The 18,651-nt window shown below is 48.7% G+C and overlaps 1 protein-coding gene across 1 annotated transcript; it reads right to left on the reverse strand.

Annotated features, from left to right (window-relative positions):
- Positions 1–478: 478 nt before the first annotated feature.
- On the reverse strand, positions 479–9,374 carry SDHAF1 (succinate dehydrogenase complex assembly factor 1). Its single transcript, XM_053604018.1, has 2 exons — positions 8,483–9,374; positions 479–1,247 (listed from the first exon to the last, which is right to left on the reverse strand). The coding sequence occupies exon 1, from the start codon at positions 9,310–9,312 to the stop codon at positions 8,956–8,958; it is 357 nt and encodes a 118-aa protein (XP_053459993.1). The 5' UTR covers positions 9,313–9,374; the 3' UTR covers positions 479–1,247; positions 8,483–8,955.
- Positions 9,375–18,651: the final 9,277 nt, after the last annotated feature.

Here is an 18,651-nt window from a genome sequence, read left to right on the forward strand (position 1 = left end):
CTGGTGCCTGCCACAGGAAGCTAGAGGCTGGTATGGAAAGGGGCCAGGTGATACTACAGGTGAGCTGCGTACCGCACCTGATGCAGACCCTGACTTGCATCCACACAAGTGCCTTGTCCCATCATTCTGCATGGTGGGCTCCCAGTGGGGTCATCATTGGCTGAGGTCTTCCCAGCACTAGGCTGAATTGCCAGGGCACAGTCCTGGAGTCCAGTTGCCCCAGAGCTTAATAGGAAGCAGGACAAGAGGTGGGTGCAGCATCAGACACAAGACTAGAGGCAGATGCTGGAGCTGGGCTCTTGAATGTGCACTTGACAGGTTTCCCAGTGATGTGGCCCCATTTAACAGAATGGAAAAGTCTCAAAGAAGGGCAGTCATTGGAGGAGGCCACACAGGGAGTAAGTGACAGCAGCTCAGTTCTCACTGATTTTATTTACTTATTTATTTATCTATTTATTTATTTAGATAATATATTTGTTTTTATCACGGGGAACTTTGTTGCCCTTGGTAGAGTGCCATGGGGTCACAGCTCACAGTAACCTCCAGCTTTTGGGCTTAGGCGATTCTCTTGCCTCAGCCTCCAGAGTAGCTGGGAGCACAGGTGCCCGCCACATCGCCCGGCTATTTTTTGTTGCAGTTTGGCTGGGACCGGGTTTGAACTCGCCACCCTCAGTATATGGGGCTGGCGGCCTACTCACTGACCCACAGGCGCCGCCCAGTTCTCACTGATTTTAGACAGAAATGGGAACTTTTGTGGGTAACTGAGAAGTTCTGGACTTCGGGCATTGCTAGAGCCTGAGGCCCAAACGATGTCATTCTCAGTTCTTTCATCTGATTTAGCTAATTACCCTGATGGTGGCCAGAGTAAAATCTCCAGCCATACACTCTGCCAAGTTAGCGGCCAACGGGAGTCACTCTTCCTTTATAGCTCCAACCAAAGTCCCAAGGCTGGTTCCTCTGCTAAGTCTGGGGGATGCAGGAAGCCCCCCGCCTGGCTATGTGGGCTGAAAATGGGGGAGGGATGGGTCGCCAAAGAAAATCAAGAAATTGTTACTAGAAGGGGGAGAGGATACTGAGAAGGTGAGGGAAGCAGCAGATTCTGGGAGAGACTCCAGGTTTGAGGGAAAAGTCAGGATGCAAACTTGGTTGGCGGGGTCTCCCGCCCCCAGCTAAAGAGAAGGCGTGGTCTCCTCGGGATCGCCAGCCAATAGAGCCTGCGGAGTCTTGCCAGTATCAGCCCAGTATACCTGGTAATAGAACAAATCTGTGTCATTTGTTCATTCATTCATTTGACAAATATTGACTGCCTGCCATGAGCCGGGCCAGGACGGAGAACAAGATGGACTAAAATTCATTTGGAGCTGGCGGCGCCCATAGCACAGTGGTTACGGCGCCAGTCACATGCACCGAGGCTGGCGGGTTCGAACCCTGCCCGGGCCAACTAAACAACAATGACAACTGCAACAACAACAACAAAAATAGCCGAGCATTGTGGCTGGCGCCTGTAGTCCCAGCTACTTGGGAGGCTAAGGCAAGAAAATCGCTTAAGCCCAAGAGTTTGAGGTTGCTGTGAGCTGTGATGTCGCGGCACTCTACCGAGGTCGACATAGTGAAACTGTCTAAACAAACAAAAAATCTGAAAAAAAAATTTTTTTTCATCTGGAACTGACATTCCAGTGGGGGAGATCGACAATGAATTTAAAAAATAAGTAAAATATGTGGCAGGTGATAGTGCTAAGGAGAAAAATCAAGTGAGCAAGGGGAAAGGGACTACAGTTTAAATGGGGGGTAGGTATCAGAGTGACAGTGAAGTCACTAAGGTATAATCATACCATTATGGCAAACTGTAATGAGAAAACAAGCCATAGAGACTTCTGGAACAGTGCCGTACAACAGAAATATAATTGGAGCTGTGAATGTATTTTAACATTTTCTAGTAGTCATGTTGAACGGTAGAAATGGGTGACATTAATTTCAGTAATATAATTTATATTCTATTTAACCTGATGTCATTTCAATATGCAATCAATGTAGAAAAAATAAGATATTTTACAATCCTTTTCTCTTACTAAGTCTTTGAAATAGTTGTCGGTAGCACATCTCAGTTTGGATGTTAAAGTTTGGGGAGATAAAATGTAGTCTTAAAAAACAACAAACTTGTGTAACAGAGAAACTATTTTACACTACTTCAGTTTTTAAATTGAAATTATTTATTTATTTATTTTTTGAGACAGAGTCCCAAGCTGTCACCCTGGGTAGAGTGTTGTGGCATCACAGCTTACAGCAATCTCCTGGGTTCAAACGATTCTCTTGCCTCAGGTTTTCTATTTTTAGTAGAGATGGTGGGGTGTGTCGCTCTTGCTCAGGTTGGTCTTGAACTCATGATCTCAAGCAATCCACCCATCTTAGCTAGAGTGCTAGGATTACAGGCATAAGCCACTTTGCCTGGCCTAAATTGAAATTATTTAAAATTAAGGCTGGTCACGGTGGCTCACATCTGTAATCCTAGGACTCTGGGAGGCCGAGGTGGGTGGATTGCTTAAGCTCAGGAGTTCAAAAGAAGCCTGAGCAAGAATGAGACCCCATCTCTACTAAAAATAGAAAAACTAGGGCGGCGCCTGTGGCTCAAAGGAGTAGGGCACCAGCCCCATATGCCGGAGGTGGAGGGTTCAAACCCAACCCTAGCCAAAAAACTGCAAAAAAATAAAAAAAGAAAAACTAGCTGGTTGTTGCTACAGGCGCCTGTAGTCTCAGCTGCTCAGGAGGCTGAGGCAAGAGGATCACTTGAGTCCAAGAATTTGAAGTTGCTGTGAGCTATGATGCCACAACATTCTACCCAGTGCAACAGAGTAAGACTCTGTCTCAAAAAAGAAAATTAAAATAAATACAACAAAATTTATAAAATTAAGAATTCAGTTTCTCAGTTACATTGACCACATTTTAAATGTTCAAGTCACAGGTATTCTCACTACCATATTAGAAAGTACAGACCTTGAGGAAAGGCATTCAGGGTGGAGGAGGTGCAAGTGCAAAGGCCCTGAGGTACGAATGTGCCTGCTTGTGGGAAGGCCAGTGTAGCTGAAGCCTGAGTGGAGAGGGAGAGTAGAAGGAGATGAGGTATGAGGTGATGGGGCCAGATCAAGTGTGGCCATGGGGAGGACTAATCTGAGTAAGAGAGGCACCATTGGAGTCTTCCCAGCTTTCATTCTGGTAACTTTTAAACTTGTACAAAAGGGGAACAGCATCACAAGTCCTCATGGACTCATCATTAGCTCCAACCATTATCCACTCAAGGCCAATCCCATTCCATTCTCCCAAACATCCACCCCCATCTCCCTAGATTACTTTGAAGCCAACTCTAGACATCATATTCTTTTACTCATTCATGGAGCATCTCCAGAAGATCAGGATTCTTTTAAAAACCTAATCACAGGGCGGCGCCTGTGGCTCAGTCGGTAAGGTGCCGGCCCCATATACTGAGGGTGACGGGTTCAAACCCGGCCCCGGCCAATCTGCAACCAAAAAATGGCCGGGCGTTGTGGCGGGCGCCTGTAGTCCCAGCTACTCGGGAGGCTGAGGCAAGAGAATCGCTTAAGCCCAAGAGTTGGAGGTTGCTGTGAGCTGTGTGAGGCCACGGCACTCTACCGAGGGCCATAAAGTGAGACTCTGTCTCTACAAAAAAAAAAAAAAACCTAATCACAGTATTTTACCACTATAAAAACATTTAAGTCATTCTTCCATATCATTTGAATCCAGGATGTTGCTGTACAAAGAAAGGTGCTGGGCAGGAGTGATGAGAAGGTGTAGGTGTACCTGGCGGCTCCTTGTCCAGTACATGAGTTCCCAGAGTTCCTCAAGGTGCCACTGGGTCAACTCCTGCATCTGGTCAATGGCCTGGTTCCTTGGCACAGCTGAGTTTATGACCCAAGACAAGAACACATTCTAGCAACCTGTGATTCCCAATAGGGTGATCATAATCTGTGAGACCAGATATTATTTTTTTCTTTCTTTTTTTTTTTTTTTTTAAGAGACAGAGTCTTACTTTGTTGCCCTCAGTAGAATGCCGTGGTGTCACAGCTCACAGCAACCTCTAACTTGGGCTTAGGTGATTCTCTTGCCTCAGCCTCCCAAGTAGCTGGGACTACAGGCACCCCCCCACAACACCTGGCTATTTTTTTGTTGCAGTTTGGCTGGGGCCGGGTTCGAATCCACCACCCTCAGTATATGGGGCTAGCACCCTATTCACTGAGCCACAGGCGCTAACCATGATATTATTTTTTTCAAAGGCCAAATACACAGACACTTCCTTGATGGAAAAATATGTGAAGAAAGTTTTGCATAAGTTTTATGAAGTCTCAGAAAATATATATTTCATTTTTATGAAAACATGCCCTGTATGTGAGGATTCTGGTACCCAAAGATAGAGAATGACCCATAAGATGCTGATACAATTATCGACACTTTTAGTTTTCGTTTTTTGTGATTTTTTATTTCAAATGACTGAAAATGGCTAGGCATGGTGGCTCACACCTATAATCTTAGGACTCTAGGAGGCTGAGGTAGGTGGACTGCTTGAGCTCAAGAGTTCAAGAACAGCCTGAGCAAGAGCAAGACCCCATCTCTACTAAAAATAGAAAAACTAGCTGGGCCTCGAGTAGTCTCAGCTACTCAGGAGGCTGAGGCAAGTGGATCACTTGAGTCCAAGAGTTTGAGGTTGGTGTCAGCTATGATGCCATGGCACTCTACCCAGAGTGACACAGTGAGACTTTCTCTTAAAAAACAAATTATTTTAGGGGCGGCGCCTGTGGCTCAGTGAGTAGGGCGCCGGCCCCATATGCCGAGGGTGGCGGGTTCAAACCCAGCCCCTGCCAAACTGCACTGCCACAAAAAAATAGCAGGGCGTTGTGGCGGGCGCCTGTAGTCCCAGCTGCTCGGGAGGCTGAGGCAAGAGAATCGCGTAAGCCCAAGAGTTAGAGGTTGCTGTGAGCCGTGTGACGCCATGGCACTCTACCCGAGGGCGGTACAGTGAGACTCTGTCTCTACAAAAAAAAAAAAAAAAAACAAATTATTTTAAATGTTTATTTATTTATTTATTTTTTTTAATAGTCTTACTTTGTTGCCCTAGGTAGAGTGCTGTGGCATCAGAGCTCACAGCAACCTCACTCTTGGGCTCAAGTGATCCTCTTGCCTCAGCCTCCCAAGTAGCTGGGATTAGAAGCACCCGCCACAATGCCCGGCTATGTTTTTTTTTTTTTTTTTTTTGAGGTAAGAGTCTTACTCTGTTGCCTTCAGTAGAGGGCTATTGTGTCACAGATCATAGCAACCTCAAACTTTTGGGCTTAAGCGATTCTCTTGCCTCAGCCTCCCAAGTAGCTGGAGCTACAGGTGCCCGCCACAACACCTGGCTATTTTTGTTGTTGTTGTTTCAGTTGTCATTGTTGTTTAGCTGGCCCCAGCTGGGTTCGAACCCACCAGCCTCAGTGTATGTGGCCGGTGCCCTACCCACTGAGCTATGGGTGCTGCTGCCTGGCTAATTTTTAGAGACAGAGTCTCACTCTAGCTCAGGTTGGTTTCCTGAGCTGAAGCAATCCACCTACCTCAGCCTCTCAGAGTGCTAGGTTTACAGGTATGAGCCACTGAGCCCGGCCCTTGAAAACTTTTAAAGACTAGTACAATAATTCCCATATACTCTTTACCTAGGGTCACCAATTATTAACATTTTGCTTTATCTCTATTAGCATTCATACTCTTGCTAATCTGTTTATGTAAGTACATATGTTTTAGAACCATTTGAGCATAAGTTACAGACATGATGGCTTTACTCCTAAATACTTCAGTGTGTCTGTCTTAACAAGGTCATTCTCTTACACAATTATAGTACAGTCATCAAAATCAGGAACTTTAAATTCAATTCTATTCTAACAACTCAATCCATATTCCAAATTACTCCAATCCCCATATGTCCTTTATAGCAATTTTTTTAGATCAGGAGATTCTTGTTTAATAGACGGGTGAGAGGCTGACCCTGTGCCTTAGCAGAGTGAAAAAAACAGCAGCAGGCATGCACAATCTATCAGCTGAGTTCTAGCCCGGTTCCCACGCATGACACATGAACATCCTCTGAGCCAAGGCCTTGGGTGGTGGTTTATCTGGGAGGTGATCCTAGAAGGCAGGAGTGAGGAGTGACAAGTAGGGAGAGTGAGATAGGGCACGGGGAAAGCCAAAAAAAAGGCATTCATGGAGTCATAACCACTGCAAACAACCAGTGCTCACTCCCAGAGTGGGGGGCATTTGAGAAACCTTGTAGAACAAGAGGCAGGCAGGGCCCTCATCCAGTGACTGCTATCCCCAGCAGGCTGAGGGTTTAACCCACCCTCTGAGGCATTAACCCACCTCCCAGAAAGCCCTCAAGCACAACAGAAGCTCTGGGTAGGAAGCCAGCAACCTCTTGGGAACTGCTTCCAAGCGAACTAAAGTGGTAGATCATGGAAAGCCATTATTACCTGCTGCCACATGTATTTAATTCACTGTAGCAGAGTAATGGCCACATCAGGGAGGCAGATTATACTCATTTCATTTAAAAATACATTGAGCAAAAAAAAAAAAAAAAAAGAAATACATTGAGCCACAGAGGTTAAGTCACTTGTCCATGATCATGTCATCAGTGGAGCTGGGGTTCAAGCCCTTCCTTCTGGTTCTAGGATCCATGTTCTTAACTGCTGTTCACCTCCACACCTCCTCCAAACGTCACCTCAGGCATTCTCCTCCCCTATCCTCTCTGGGAAACCCCAGTCATCTGTAATGGTCAGAGAATGCCTCCTCCTCTCTTGACCAGGTATGCCCAGCTCTACTGGAAACTTGACCACAGCCTGTACCCCTGCCAGAAGCTCCAACCGGGAGCTTACCATGGCTCGAAATCATGGAGCCAGGAGTGAGTGGCAGGAGATGGAGCTGGAGATAGAATGGGGGCAGATGGGTAGACCCCCTGGCCACTTCCAGAACTTTGGCTTTTCCTCTGAGATGGAGCCAGAGCAGGGTTAACAAGATCACACTGATGAAAAAAACCGAAGCTGAGAGAGATTGAACAGGGTTGCTGAGGTCCCATGGTGAGGGCTAATAGGAGACAAAGCTGAAGTAGAAGTCATGTGAGTAACCCCACAGTCTTGTTGTGCTCCTGGCACCCTAGGCCCCAGCTGTGACCCTGCACTTCTTCTGATGCACCCCTCTAGTCCTCCTGCATAGAAGCCTGTTCCTACCTTCTGGCAAGCTCCTTCAAACTCTTCAAATTTCAATTCCACTTTATAACTATTTAAGCTTCTGGTTCCCTCATTGGGATTATGGCAGTGACCATGTTTCTCTCCTGTCCCCTAGGGCTAAGGTCCAGGCTCCTTTTCCTAAGGTCGTCCTCCTCCTTCACCCCCCCACTGAATCTGCAGGAATTCATTTCCACTTATTCAACTAAGGTGGGTGCAAATAAGCTTAGGGATGCAAAATGCTGTGCCCCAGAGTAACGTCTAGGGCAGGTCCATATGGGACATGAGAGACAGTATGCCTGAGATCTGTGAGTACATCTCCCCTCCCCCACTCCAGGGCCTTGTTGACAAAAATCCCAGCTTGAAGAGGCTGGACTCTTTAGCCAGGTTTGAGGACAAGTTTTGGTTTTGTGAGATAATAAAAAGGATCTGAGTGCCTCACTACTGCTGTAGGGGTTATGAGCCAAGCTTTCTCAGCTCCATTTTCTCTCTTGAAAGGAGGTTAAATCACTTGCCCTCCATTAAGGAGTTAACAGGGGTCTCTTGGGGTCCAGCTAGGATGAGTCCTCTCCAGGGATATGTCCAGGAGAGAAAACTATGCTGCTTCACTCCATCAGCCACTCTAGAGGACTCCAAAGGAAGAGTCAGCTCCTCACATCCATCCCCTGCCAGGGGGTCACTTCTCACTAAGTGCGTATGCGGGAGGCCTCTTCGAAAATCTCCAAATAAATAAAATGTTTAAGACCCCAACGGAGAAGTAAGCATACCCCTAATTTTTTTTTTTTTTGTAGAGATAGAGTCTCACTTTATGGCCCTCGGTAGAGTGCCGTGGCCTCACACAGCTCACAGCAACCTCCAACTCCTGGGCTTAAGCGATTCTCTTGCCTCAGCCTCCCGAGTAGCTGGGACTACAGGCGCCCGCCACAACGCCCGGCTATTTTGTGGTTGCAGTTTGGCCGGGGCCGGGCCTGAACCCGCCACCCTCGGCATATGGGGCCAGCGCCTTACCGACTAAGCCACAGGCGCCGCCCCATACCCCTAATTTTATTCCCTTTGTTCAACAGTCTGAAGGGAAAGGAGCACAGAAGTAAGGGTTCCCCCTTAGAAGCATCAAGGAGGGGTCTTTAGTTAATGACCCTGGGTGAGAGACCCCTGGCCCCTTCCTCACGGTCCTGGCTTGTCACAATTAATGCGGGACAAAGTCTTCCAAAGGGGATCCAGCTTCTCACCGTTTATCAGGGCAGCTTCCCCGAAATTTCTCGGTAAAAGTCTGCTGTTCTCAGCGTTAAATACAGGAGAGAGGAGTCTCCATGAGAAGCCAGGGGTGGGAATGTTCGCAGGGGTCAAGAGAAGGGTGTGTCAGACTCGGTCCACGAGTAGAGTGTCCAGGCTTCCCATGCCTCCAGGTAAGTAGTTCTCGGCTTGACACCATCCGCTTACTGGTGTCCCAGGTCGTACCAAGCTCTCGTGGGGGAGAGGGATGACCTGTAGCCAAGCATCAGGAAAGGCTGGGCAACACTCGCCGTCCATCACAAGGCTCTCTAGGCCAACACGTCACCCAGAGGGCACTTTCATCCTCACAATCCATCAAGCTAGTCTTTTAAGACCTCGCATCTCCACCAGGCAGCTTCTTCGGTCGGTCTTCCCACGCAGTCAGGCGGGCTCCCTGGTTCCCTCGGGCCATTGAGTGAGCTCTTTGCTGTCACCGTCCGTCGGGCCGCGTCTTTGGTGCCCCCGTTCCGTCGTGAGGGTTGTTTGGACCGTTACCGTCGTCAGACGGGGTCTCCGGGGCTCCAGCACCCCCAAACCCCTCGGTCGGGCCCCGCGGTCGTACGAAGGTGCCCATGGCCGTGGCGTGGCCGGAGCGCAGCAGCTCGAGCTGGCGCTGGCCGCGGCGGTACAGGTACTCGATGCGCAGTACGTCGGTGCGAGGCAGGGAGGCGTGCTGGCGGAACTCGGCCCGCACTCGTGCCTCGGCGCCGGGCTTCCCTCGTCCGGCGCGCAGCAACTCGCGGTACAGGCTTAGAACCTGTCTCTGCAGGCGGCTGGGCCGGCTCATGGTAGCAGCTGGGCCGCGGACGCACACAGACACCTTCTCAGAACAGCAACGCCAAAAGTCCACTCGGAGACTCCAAAGTGCAAATGCGAAAGCCACTTCCGCCCGGCACTTCCCAAACCCTCCGCCTCCGGACTCCCGATTGGCTGTCGCTGCAGTTACGACACAAAGAGGGCGTTACTAGGGGCGGAGCCGCTGGTTCCTTTCCCCAGCCTGCGCAAGGAGTCTGTGTCCTTGAGGCCGTAGCAACTGTGGGGAACTCTGGCCTCCGGTGATAGAGAGATGCCAGGTGCTTAGGTCTTGGGTCGGAAGAGACAGAGGGTCCCGACCTGACTCCTGGTAGAAGAGGGAGCTAAGAGTTCCGACCTTTGGGTGCTCAAGGGCACAGGGGCACAGAGAGAGGACAGGTACAAGCCTGTTTTTGTCATCGATTATTGATTAAAACCGACTTGGGCAGCTCTTTGCGTTCCCTCTTCCAGGGTCGGTCTGTGTCAGCGCAGGCGGGGATGGGGGAATCCCGAGCTTCTCGGTGCTGTTGGAAGGCAAACCCCCAAAGGCAGCTTGTGGCTCTAGAAGTTAGCCTGGCCGCGCCCTCTGCTGGTGGGAGTCAGGTCCTGGAGCAGTAGAAGAAGGATCCTCACCCGCTGTTAAAGCCTTGAGTCCTGGGCTAGGCGCAGCGGCTCGCTCTGGGAGGCCGAAAGGGGTGGATCCCTTGAATTCAAGAGTTCGAGACCACTCTGAGCAAGATCGAGACCCCCGTCTCTACTAAAAATAGAAAAACTGAGGCAAGAGGATGAGGTTGCTGTGAGCTATGACATGAGGGCACTCTATCCAGGGCGACAGAATGAGACTCTGTCTCAAAAGAAACAAAAAAGCCTTGAGTCCTGCATGCCCTGGAGTGGTAGACTAGGCTGGCACCCCGAGTCCTCCCGGAAGCATCTGGTTGTTGGCCGCATTTCCTCTGTAGTCCCTGCAGGCAGCTTGGGGGCATTGGGACCTTGAGGGGGCCGCCCGATAACCCAGGACCCCTGGAGCCCTGTGAGCCTGGGCAAGCTATGTTACTCATCTGGGCCACAATTTCCTAATCAGTAAGAGACAAATAGTATTGTAGATGTGCCTGCCATGTCAGAGTATTATAAGGATCAAATAGCGACTATCATTTAAAATATAAAAATAGGCTGGTACTGTGGCTCACGCCTGTGATCCTAACACTCTGGGAGGCCAAGGATGGATTGAACTCAGGAGTTTGAGACCAGCCTGAGCAAGAGTGAAACCCTATCTCTACTAAAAACAGAAAAACTAGCTGGGTATAGTGTAGTCCCAGCTACTTGGGAGGCTGAGGCAAGTTCAAGCCCAAGAGTTTGAGGTTGCTATGAGGTATGAGCCTCAGCATTTTACACAGGTGACAGAGTGAGACTCTGTCTTTTGTTTGTTTGTTTTGCAGTTTTTGGCCGGGGCTAGGTTTGAACCCGCCACCTCCGGCATATGGGGCTGGCGCCCTACTCCTTTTAGCCACAGGCGCCACCCAAGAGACTCTGTCTTAAAAATAATATTAAATAGGCTCGATGCCTTTAGCTCAGCGGCTAGGGCACCGGCCACATACACCAGGGCTGGCGGATTCAAATCCGGCCTGGGCCTGCCAAACGGTAACTACAAAAAAAAAAAAAAAAAAGAAAGAAAGAAAGAAAGAGAAAAACAAAAAGAAAGGCGTGGCTCAGCTCCTGTAGCTCATTGGTTGGGGCGCCAGCCACATGCACCAGGGCTGGTGGGTTTGAACCCAGCCCAGGCCTGCTAAACAACAATGACAACAACAACAAAATAGCTGGGCGTAGTGGCGGACGCCTGTAGTCTCAGCTACTTGGGAGGCTGAGGCAAGAGAATCGCTTAAGCCCAAGAGTAGGAGCTATAATGGCACAGCACTCTACCAAAGGCAACATAGACTCTGTGTCAAAAAAAAAATTAAATGAAGAGGCTCGGTGCCTGTGGCTCAAGCGGCTAAGGCGCCAGCCACATACACCTAAGCTGGTGGGTTCAAATCCAGCCCGGGCCCGCCAAACAACAATGACGGCTGCACCCCAAAAGTAGCTAGGCATTGTGGTGGGTGCCTGTAGTCCCAGCTAGTTGGGAAGCGGAGGCACGAGAATCGCTTGAGCCTAGGCGTTGGAGGTTGCTGTGAGCTGTGATGCCACAGCACTCTACCCAGGGTGACAGATTGAGGCTCTGTCTCAAAAAAAAAATTTTAAATAAATAAAATATTAAAGTAAATGTTTAATGTACTGTCATACATTCTTATAAAATAAGAAAAAATAAAGCATTAAAGCATGTGGAATTGTGCCTGGCACATAGTACATGCTCAGAAAACAATGATTTGATTATGAAGACACAGGTGAAAGATGTAACTTGTTCCAGAGGTTTTTTTTCTCTAAAGCTGCTTTTTTTTTTTTTTTGAGATTTTTTCTTTTTTCATATTAATATGAGGGTACAAACGATTAGGTTACAATGTTTGCATTTGTTAGGTAAAGTCCCTATTGTAGTTGTGTTCCTCAGCCAGGAGGTGTGCCATATTTCCTTACATTGTGCGTATTAGGTGGGAGGTCACCAATCCCCTCCCATCCCCCCTAACTTGAATTGAGTTTTTCTTTTGTGTGGGCATGTATTGCTTGTCTTCTAGTTTCATATTAGTATGAAGTACACTAGACACTTGTTTTTCCATTCTTGTGATACTTTACTAAGAAGAATGTAGCATTTATTATGGAAAATTTCAAGCATCACAAAACAGAGAACAGTATTATGAAATCCCTTGAACCCATCACAGTTACAAACACTTTGCTTTTTTCCCACCCACTCTTTGTTTTGTTCTCACTGGAGGATTTTAAAGCAAATCCCAGACCCTACTTCTCTAGCAAAGACCTAGATATTTTGTTTGTTTGCTTTCTTAAGACAATGTCCCTCTTCTGGGCTCAAGGGATGGGATCCTCCCACCTCAGCCCCCAGATTAGCTGGGATGATTATTTTCTACAGAAACACAACTGGCAGGATTCACAGTGGTTTCTTTCTTTTTTTTTTTTTTTCTTTTTGTAGAGGCAGAGTCTCACTTTATCGCCCTTGGTAGAGTGCTGTGGCATCACACAGCTCACAGCAATCTCCCCAATTCCTGGGCTTAGGCGATTCTCTTGCCTCAGCCTTCCAAGTAGCTGGGACTACCGGTGCCTGCCACAACACCTGGCTATTTTTTTGTTGTAGTTTAGCTGGGGATGGGTTTGAACCTGCCACCCTCTGTATATGGAGCCAGCGCCCTACCCACTGAGCCACAGGCACCGCCTCAAGCTGTTGTCCTGGTAGAGTGCTATGGCATCACAGCTCACAGCAACCTCCAACTCCTGGGCTTAAGCGATTCTCTTGCCTCTTGCCTCAGCCTCCCAAGTAGCTGGGACTACAGGCGCTTGCCACAACACCTGGCTATTTTTTGTTGTTGTCATTGTTTAGCAGGCTGGGCTGGATTTGAACCCACCAGCTCTGGTGTATGTGGCTGGTGCCCTAGCCGCTTGAGCTGCAGGCACTGAGCCTCACCGTGGTTTCTGAACTCTGCTAGACTCCTCTCCTTTCCTCTCACACAGCTGATAAGTGGCAGAACCAGGTTTTGAATCCAGCAGTTCTGACTTCAGGACCCATGTTCTTTTTTTTTTCATTTTTGAGACAGTCTCACTCTGTTGCCCTTAGTAGAGTGCTGTAGTGTCACAGCTCACAGCAACGTCAAACTCTTGGGCTTAAGTGATTCTTTTGCCTCAGCCTCCCAAGTAGCTGGGACTATAGGTGCCTGCCACAACACCCGGCTATTTTTTGTTGCAGTTGTCATTGTTATTTAGCTGGCCTGGGCTGGGTTTGAACCCACCAGCCTCAGTGTATGTGGCCAGCGCTGTAACCACTGTGCTACAGACTCCAGGCCAGTAACCATGTTCATAAACACTGTACCATACACATATATAAAAACTGTACCATACACATCTCTCCAGTAATAATGTAAAAGTCTCTGCAAGAATATTCACCACTTAAACTACACTTACTGAGCACTTAGGATATGCCAAGCACTTTACACGTATCCTCATAGTGACCCTGTGTAGTGGGTACTGCTCTTATCTCCACTTTCTGTGGTTGAGCAAACAGGCACAGAGAGGCTGAGTCAGTTGGCAAGGTTACAGTAGAACTTGGAGCAACACACAGTCTCTTGACCCTTTAGCTGAAGACTCTTGCTTAGCTTACCAGCCAGCTTGTGCCAGGTACCCCAGCTGTTCTCTCACTGGCCCATCCTCTCCTGCACTTACCCTGGAACTGCACAACTGGATTCATTTCTCAGCATGGGGTTTCAGATTTCCCCCTTACTTATTATATAGGAACTATCCATTTGCCTGCCCACTGTCCATTTTCCTGCTGCTGTCTTGCTTTCGCATACCTTGGGGAGCTATGTGTCCTCTGCTTTGGCAACTCAACTGGATGTCCAACCTCTCCCTGTCTGGGCTCTTTCCATCAGCCATGGCGCCATAGCTCACAGCAACCTCAAACTCTTGGGCTCAAGAGGATCCACCTGCCTCAGCCTCTCAAATAGCTGAAACTATAGGCACCTGCCACAATACCCGGCTATTTTTTAGTAGAGATGGGGTCTCCCTATCGCTCAGTGTAATCTTGAACTCCTCAGCTCAAGCAATCCTCCTGCCTCAGCCTCCCAGAGTGCCAGGATTACAGGTGTCAGCCACTCCTCACAGCCACTGAATTTTTTTTTTTTTTTTGAGAGATGGCTGTTCCACTCTGCTGTCTAGGTTAGAGTACAGTGGTATGATCATAGCTCACTGCAGCCTTGAACTCCTGGGCTCAAGTGATCCTCCTGTTTCAGCCTCCTGTTTTGCTGAGACTACAGGTGCATGCTACCAAACTTGGCTAATTTTTTCCTGAGTTTTTTAGAGATGGGGTCTTACTATGTTGTTCAAACTGGTTTCAAACTCCTGGCCACAAGTAACCCTCCCACTTCTATCTCCCAAGTCACTGGGATTACAGGCATGGACCCATGCCCAGCTATCTTTCCGGGTGATTTATTTAAGAAAAAAAAACAAACTTTTTTTTTTTGCAGTTTTTGGCCAGGGCTGGGTTTGAACCCGCCACCTCTGGTATATGGGGCTGGCGCCCTACTCCTTTGAGCCACAGATGCCACCCCTAAAAAAAAATTTTTTTTTAGATAGTCTCATTCCATCACCGTGAGTAGAGCGCCATGGCATCATCGTAGCTCACAGCAACCTCAAACTCTCGTTGTGGCTGAGACTGCAAGCGCCTGCCACAATGCCCGGCTATTTCTGGGTGATCTTTAGTCTCCCCTTTCTGCATGGACAACTCATCAAGAGAGGTGTCTATGGCCAGGCACGGGTCGCTCATGCCTATAATCCTAGCACTTTGAGAGGCCAAGGCAGGTGGATTACTTGAGCTCAGAAGTTCGAGACCAGACTGAGCAAGAGTGAAACTCCATGTTTATTAAAAAAAATAGAAAAGCTAGCCAGGCATGGTGGCGGGCACCTGTAGTCCAAGTTACTTGGGAGGCTGAAGCAAGAGGATTGCTCAAGCCCAAGAGTTTGAGGTTGCTGTGAGCTATGACACCATCTACCCAGGGTGACAGAGTGAGACTCTGTCTCAAAAAAAAAAAAAAAAAAAGAAAGAAAAAAAAGAGAGAGAGGTGTCTATGCCTGCTGTCTGCACTTGCTCAAGTCTCACTCCTCAAACGTGCACTCCAGGCGCTGCCTTTTGCTTCCCGGACCTTGCGATTTCTTAAGTCAGCCTCTTTGGCCTGAAGTCAAAGGACATTTAATGGGCTCTTATTTTATACTCATCAATTGATTTTCATCACAGTCCTTAAATATAGTCTCTTCCTTTTCTTGGCATTGGTTTGAAAGCCTCCACCTTTGCTCTCTTCCCCTGCCTAACCTCCCATCTCAGCTCATTCATCGCCTCCTTCAGAAAGCCTCCCTGACCTCCATTAACCAGGGACACCTCCTCTGGGCTTCCATCCTCCTTGTGCTTCCCCTATTAAGGCTCTAATCACCCAGTCAGTGGTTCGCAGGACGTTGGCAGGTCTGGGGTCAAGGTGAGGTCTTGAGAGCTCTAAGGCAAGGTTTGTGTGGGGTCAGAGAGCCATGGGCCATCAGGGCAAAGAAATTTAGCCAGTGGAGGTCAATGTGAAATCAGAGGATCATGAGATACTGCTTCTGTTACAAGGTCATGGGAGGTCAACAAGGGGTCATTAGGTCCCAGGGATCAGTGCCAGGTATGCACGGGTCTTGGCTAGGATTGGGAAGTCCCTCATATTTCTCAACTGTGTCCTTCAGAAGCACAGTTCACCCTGAAGCTGACAATCACCTGTGGTTGTGGGCAAGGCAGCCAAGACAGGGTGGGAAATCAGCAATGACCTGGGACTAGTCAGAGTCTTGGTGCCTGGAGCCTAGAGTGGCTAGTGCATTGGCACAGGGCATAGCAGGCATAGGTATAAGACCACTGAAGCCATCAAAGGTGGTGAAGGGGCCTTTGGGCACCAGGTGACACTTGGCACCCTCCCCAGTCTCACAGTACTGCACATCCTCTGTGCAATTACTGCGGCTTGCTCCAGGAAGAGGGTGGAAACTGGAGGCCTTCGCCATGCAAGTACATACGACCTTCCTGGCAGCCAGCAGGACAGGAGCCTCCCCAAACTATAGAAAACAACAGCCTAAAAATAGATGCAAAAAATCACAAACAACATCAACAATGAATCTTATGTGTAACACACATTGTGGACAAAGGGCTAATTTCACTAACATACAAAGAGCTCCTAGAAATCAAAAAGACCCACAACCCAATATTAAAAAAACGGGGAAAGTCTCAGAGTGTCAACAGAAAAGGAAATGGAAATGTTTCTTAGGTATTTGTAAAGATGCTCAACTTAAGACGAGTACAAATTGAAAATCCGCTGAGATATTTTTTCCCTGTAAAATGGACAAAAATAAAGGTTGATAGGCTTTTTCCAATTGTCCCTTGAATCTCTGTAATTGTTCTTTTTTTGAGAAAGAGTCTCACTCTTTTGCCCTGGGCAGACTGCTGTGGTGGCTTCATAGCTCATAGCAACCTAAACTCTTGGGTTCAAGGAATTCTCTTGTTTCAGCCTCCCAAGTAGGTGGGACTACAGGTATATGCCACCATGCCTGGCTAATTTTTAAACTCTTTTTATTTATTTTTTTTTTGAGACAGAGTCTCTGTCATCCTGGGCAGAGTCCCATGGCATCACAGCTCACAGCAACCTCAAACTCCTGGGCCTAAGTGATTCTCTTGCCTCAGCCTCCTTAATAACTAGGACTATAGGCACTTGCCACAATGTCCAGCTAGTTTTTCTATTTTTAGTGGAGATGGGGTCTCAATATTGCTCAGGCTGGTCTCTTGAGCTCATGCAATCCACCTGCCTTTGCCTCCCAGAGAGCTAGGATTACAGGTGTGAGCCACTTTGCCTGGCCTATTTTTTAAACTATTTACAGAAACAGGGACTTACTATGTTGCCCAGGCTGGTCTTGAACTCCTGGCCTCAAGTGATCCTCCTGCCTCAGCCTCTGAAAGTCCTGGGATTAGACTACCCCACCTGGACAATCCATAGTTTTCTGATAACAGCCTCTGAGTTTGCCTTTGGGGAGCTGGCCTCACCCTCACTCTAGGGGGTTTCCTTTGTGATATCCTTTCCTCTGTGCCGACAGGCAGCCTGTGTAAGGAGCAGGCCACTCAGCCGTAGGTTCCATAGTATGCAGGGTGGGCCATTGAGTAAGGAGCCAGCCCCAGAGGTATTTTCAGGGCAGCAGGCACGACGCCCTGAGGGCTTGCACAGGATAGGATGAGCTGTATGGCTCATAGTGGCTGTTTAGGGGACACTCAGTGGGGGGTCGAGAAAAGTGATGGGGAAAGTAATTCTTTTTTTTTTTTTTTTTTGGCCGGGGCTGGTTTTGAACCCGCCACCTCTGGCATATGGGACCAGCGCCCTACTCCTTGAGCCACAGGCACCGCCCGGGAAAGTAATTCTTATGAGAACACTTGGGTCTGGTTCCTGAAACCCAAACATTTGGCCAACCTTAGAGTGGAGATGTCCCCACCCTCAGCTTCCAGGAATCCCTGCCAGGAGCACTGACCTCCAGACCCAAAGAGCCCCACCTTCCTAGAAGTCTCCTCCTTTCATACCCACAACTCGGCAGTCATGCCCCCAAGACCCCAGAGGCTGTTTTGCCTCTGAGATCCTAGAACCTTGCTGTAGAAATCGGGCCTCCAGAACTAAGGGATGTCACCATTAAGTATCACAACCCTCTTTCTCTCAAAGGCTCACTCATGGCAGCCAGCCTGGAGCTTCCAGGGGTCAACACTGGTACTTACGCAACGATAGCTGTGTGCATAGACCAGAAGGGGCATGCAAAGCCAGGGGGGTAGTTGAGGAAGAGGCAGATCCAGGCACTGCAGCTGGCCTCGAATGGCATACGTAGGTGGCAGCACTAGATGACATCAGCTAAAAGGCCCTTTTAATGGCTGCTAGGACAGCACAGGGTCCCTCCTAGGATCTCCTAGGAGGACATAGCCTTAGCTCAGAATATAGCCCAAAGGGCATGGAGCCGGCGAGGCTCAAGTGTGTGTAGGTCAGCACCACCCATGTCATTGGTCCAGTCCCAGCTGAATTCGCTGCACAGGTCTGCTGTGTGCCAGCTGTAGCCTCAGCCACTTGCAGTGGTGGGGTATGCTGCCCATCAGAGACTAGAGTGCCTCCACCCATGGTTCTGAACTGGAGAAGTACAACTGCAGCCGTCTGTCGCCCAGGCTAACCGGCAGCTGCAGAGGTTGTTGGTTCACCTGCAGGGGGCAACCAAGAGCCAGGGCCACTAGAAAGGCTACATTCCTGAGCTTTTGAGAAGGGGTGGGGATGGAAGCTGAGGGAATGGATACTGGGATACTGAGGGAGTGGGGCCTTTGAGGGGTCTCGGAGTCCCACCCTCATCCCCTAACCAAGAGTCTTGATTCCAATACCCTGATTGATCATATAGTACTCCGAAGTCTTTCTTTTAGGAATCCAGATAAATAATTCCACTAAGTACCTCACCTCCTTAATAGAAAAACCTTCCAGGCTGGGCGAGGTGGCTAGTCTGTAATACCAGCACTCTGGAGGCTGAGGCAGGTGGATTGCTTGAGCTCAGGAGTTCGAGACCAGCCTGAGCAAGAGTGAGACCTCATCTCTAAAAATAGCCAGGTGTTGTGGCAGGAGCCTGTAGTCCTAGCTACTTGGGAGGCTGAGGCAAGAGGATCGCTTGA

This window comes from Nycticebus coucang, chromosome 10, assembly GCF_027406575.1.
Source record: "Nycticebus coucang isolate mNycCou1 chromosome 10, mNycCou1.pri, whole genome shotgun sequence".
Classification (NCBI taxonomy): domain Eukaryota; kingdom Metazoa; phylum Chordata; class Mammalia; order Primates; family Lorisidae; genus Nycticebus; species Nycticebus coucang.

Coding starts and splice junctions, on each gene's coding strand:
- SDHAF1 (XM_053604018.1), bottom strand. CDS start 9,312: ATGAGCCGGCCCAGCCGCCTGCAGAGACAGGTTCTAAGCCTGTACCGC.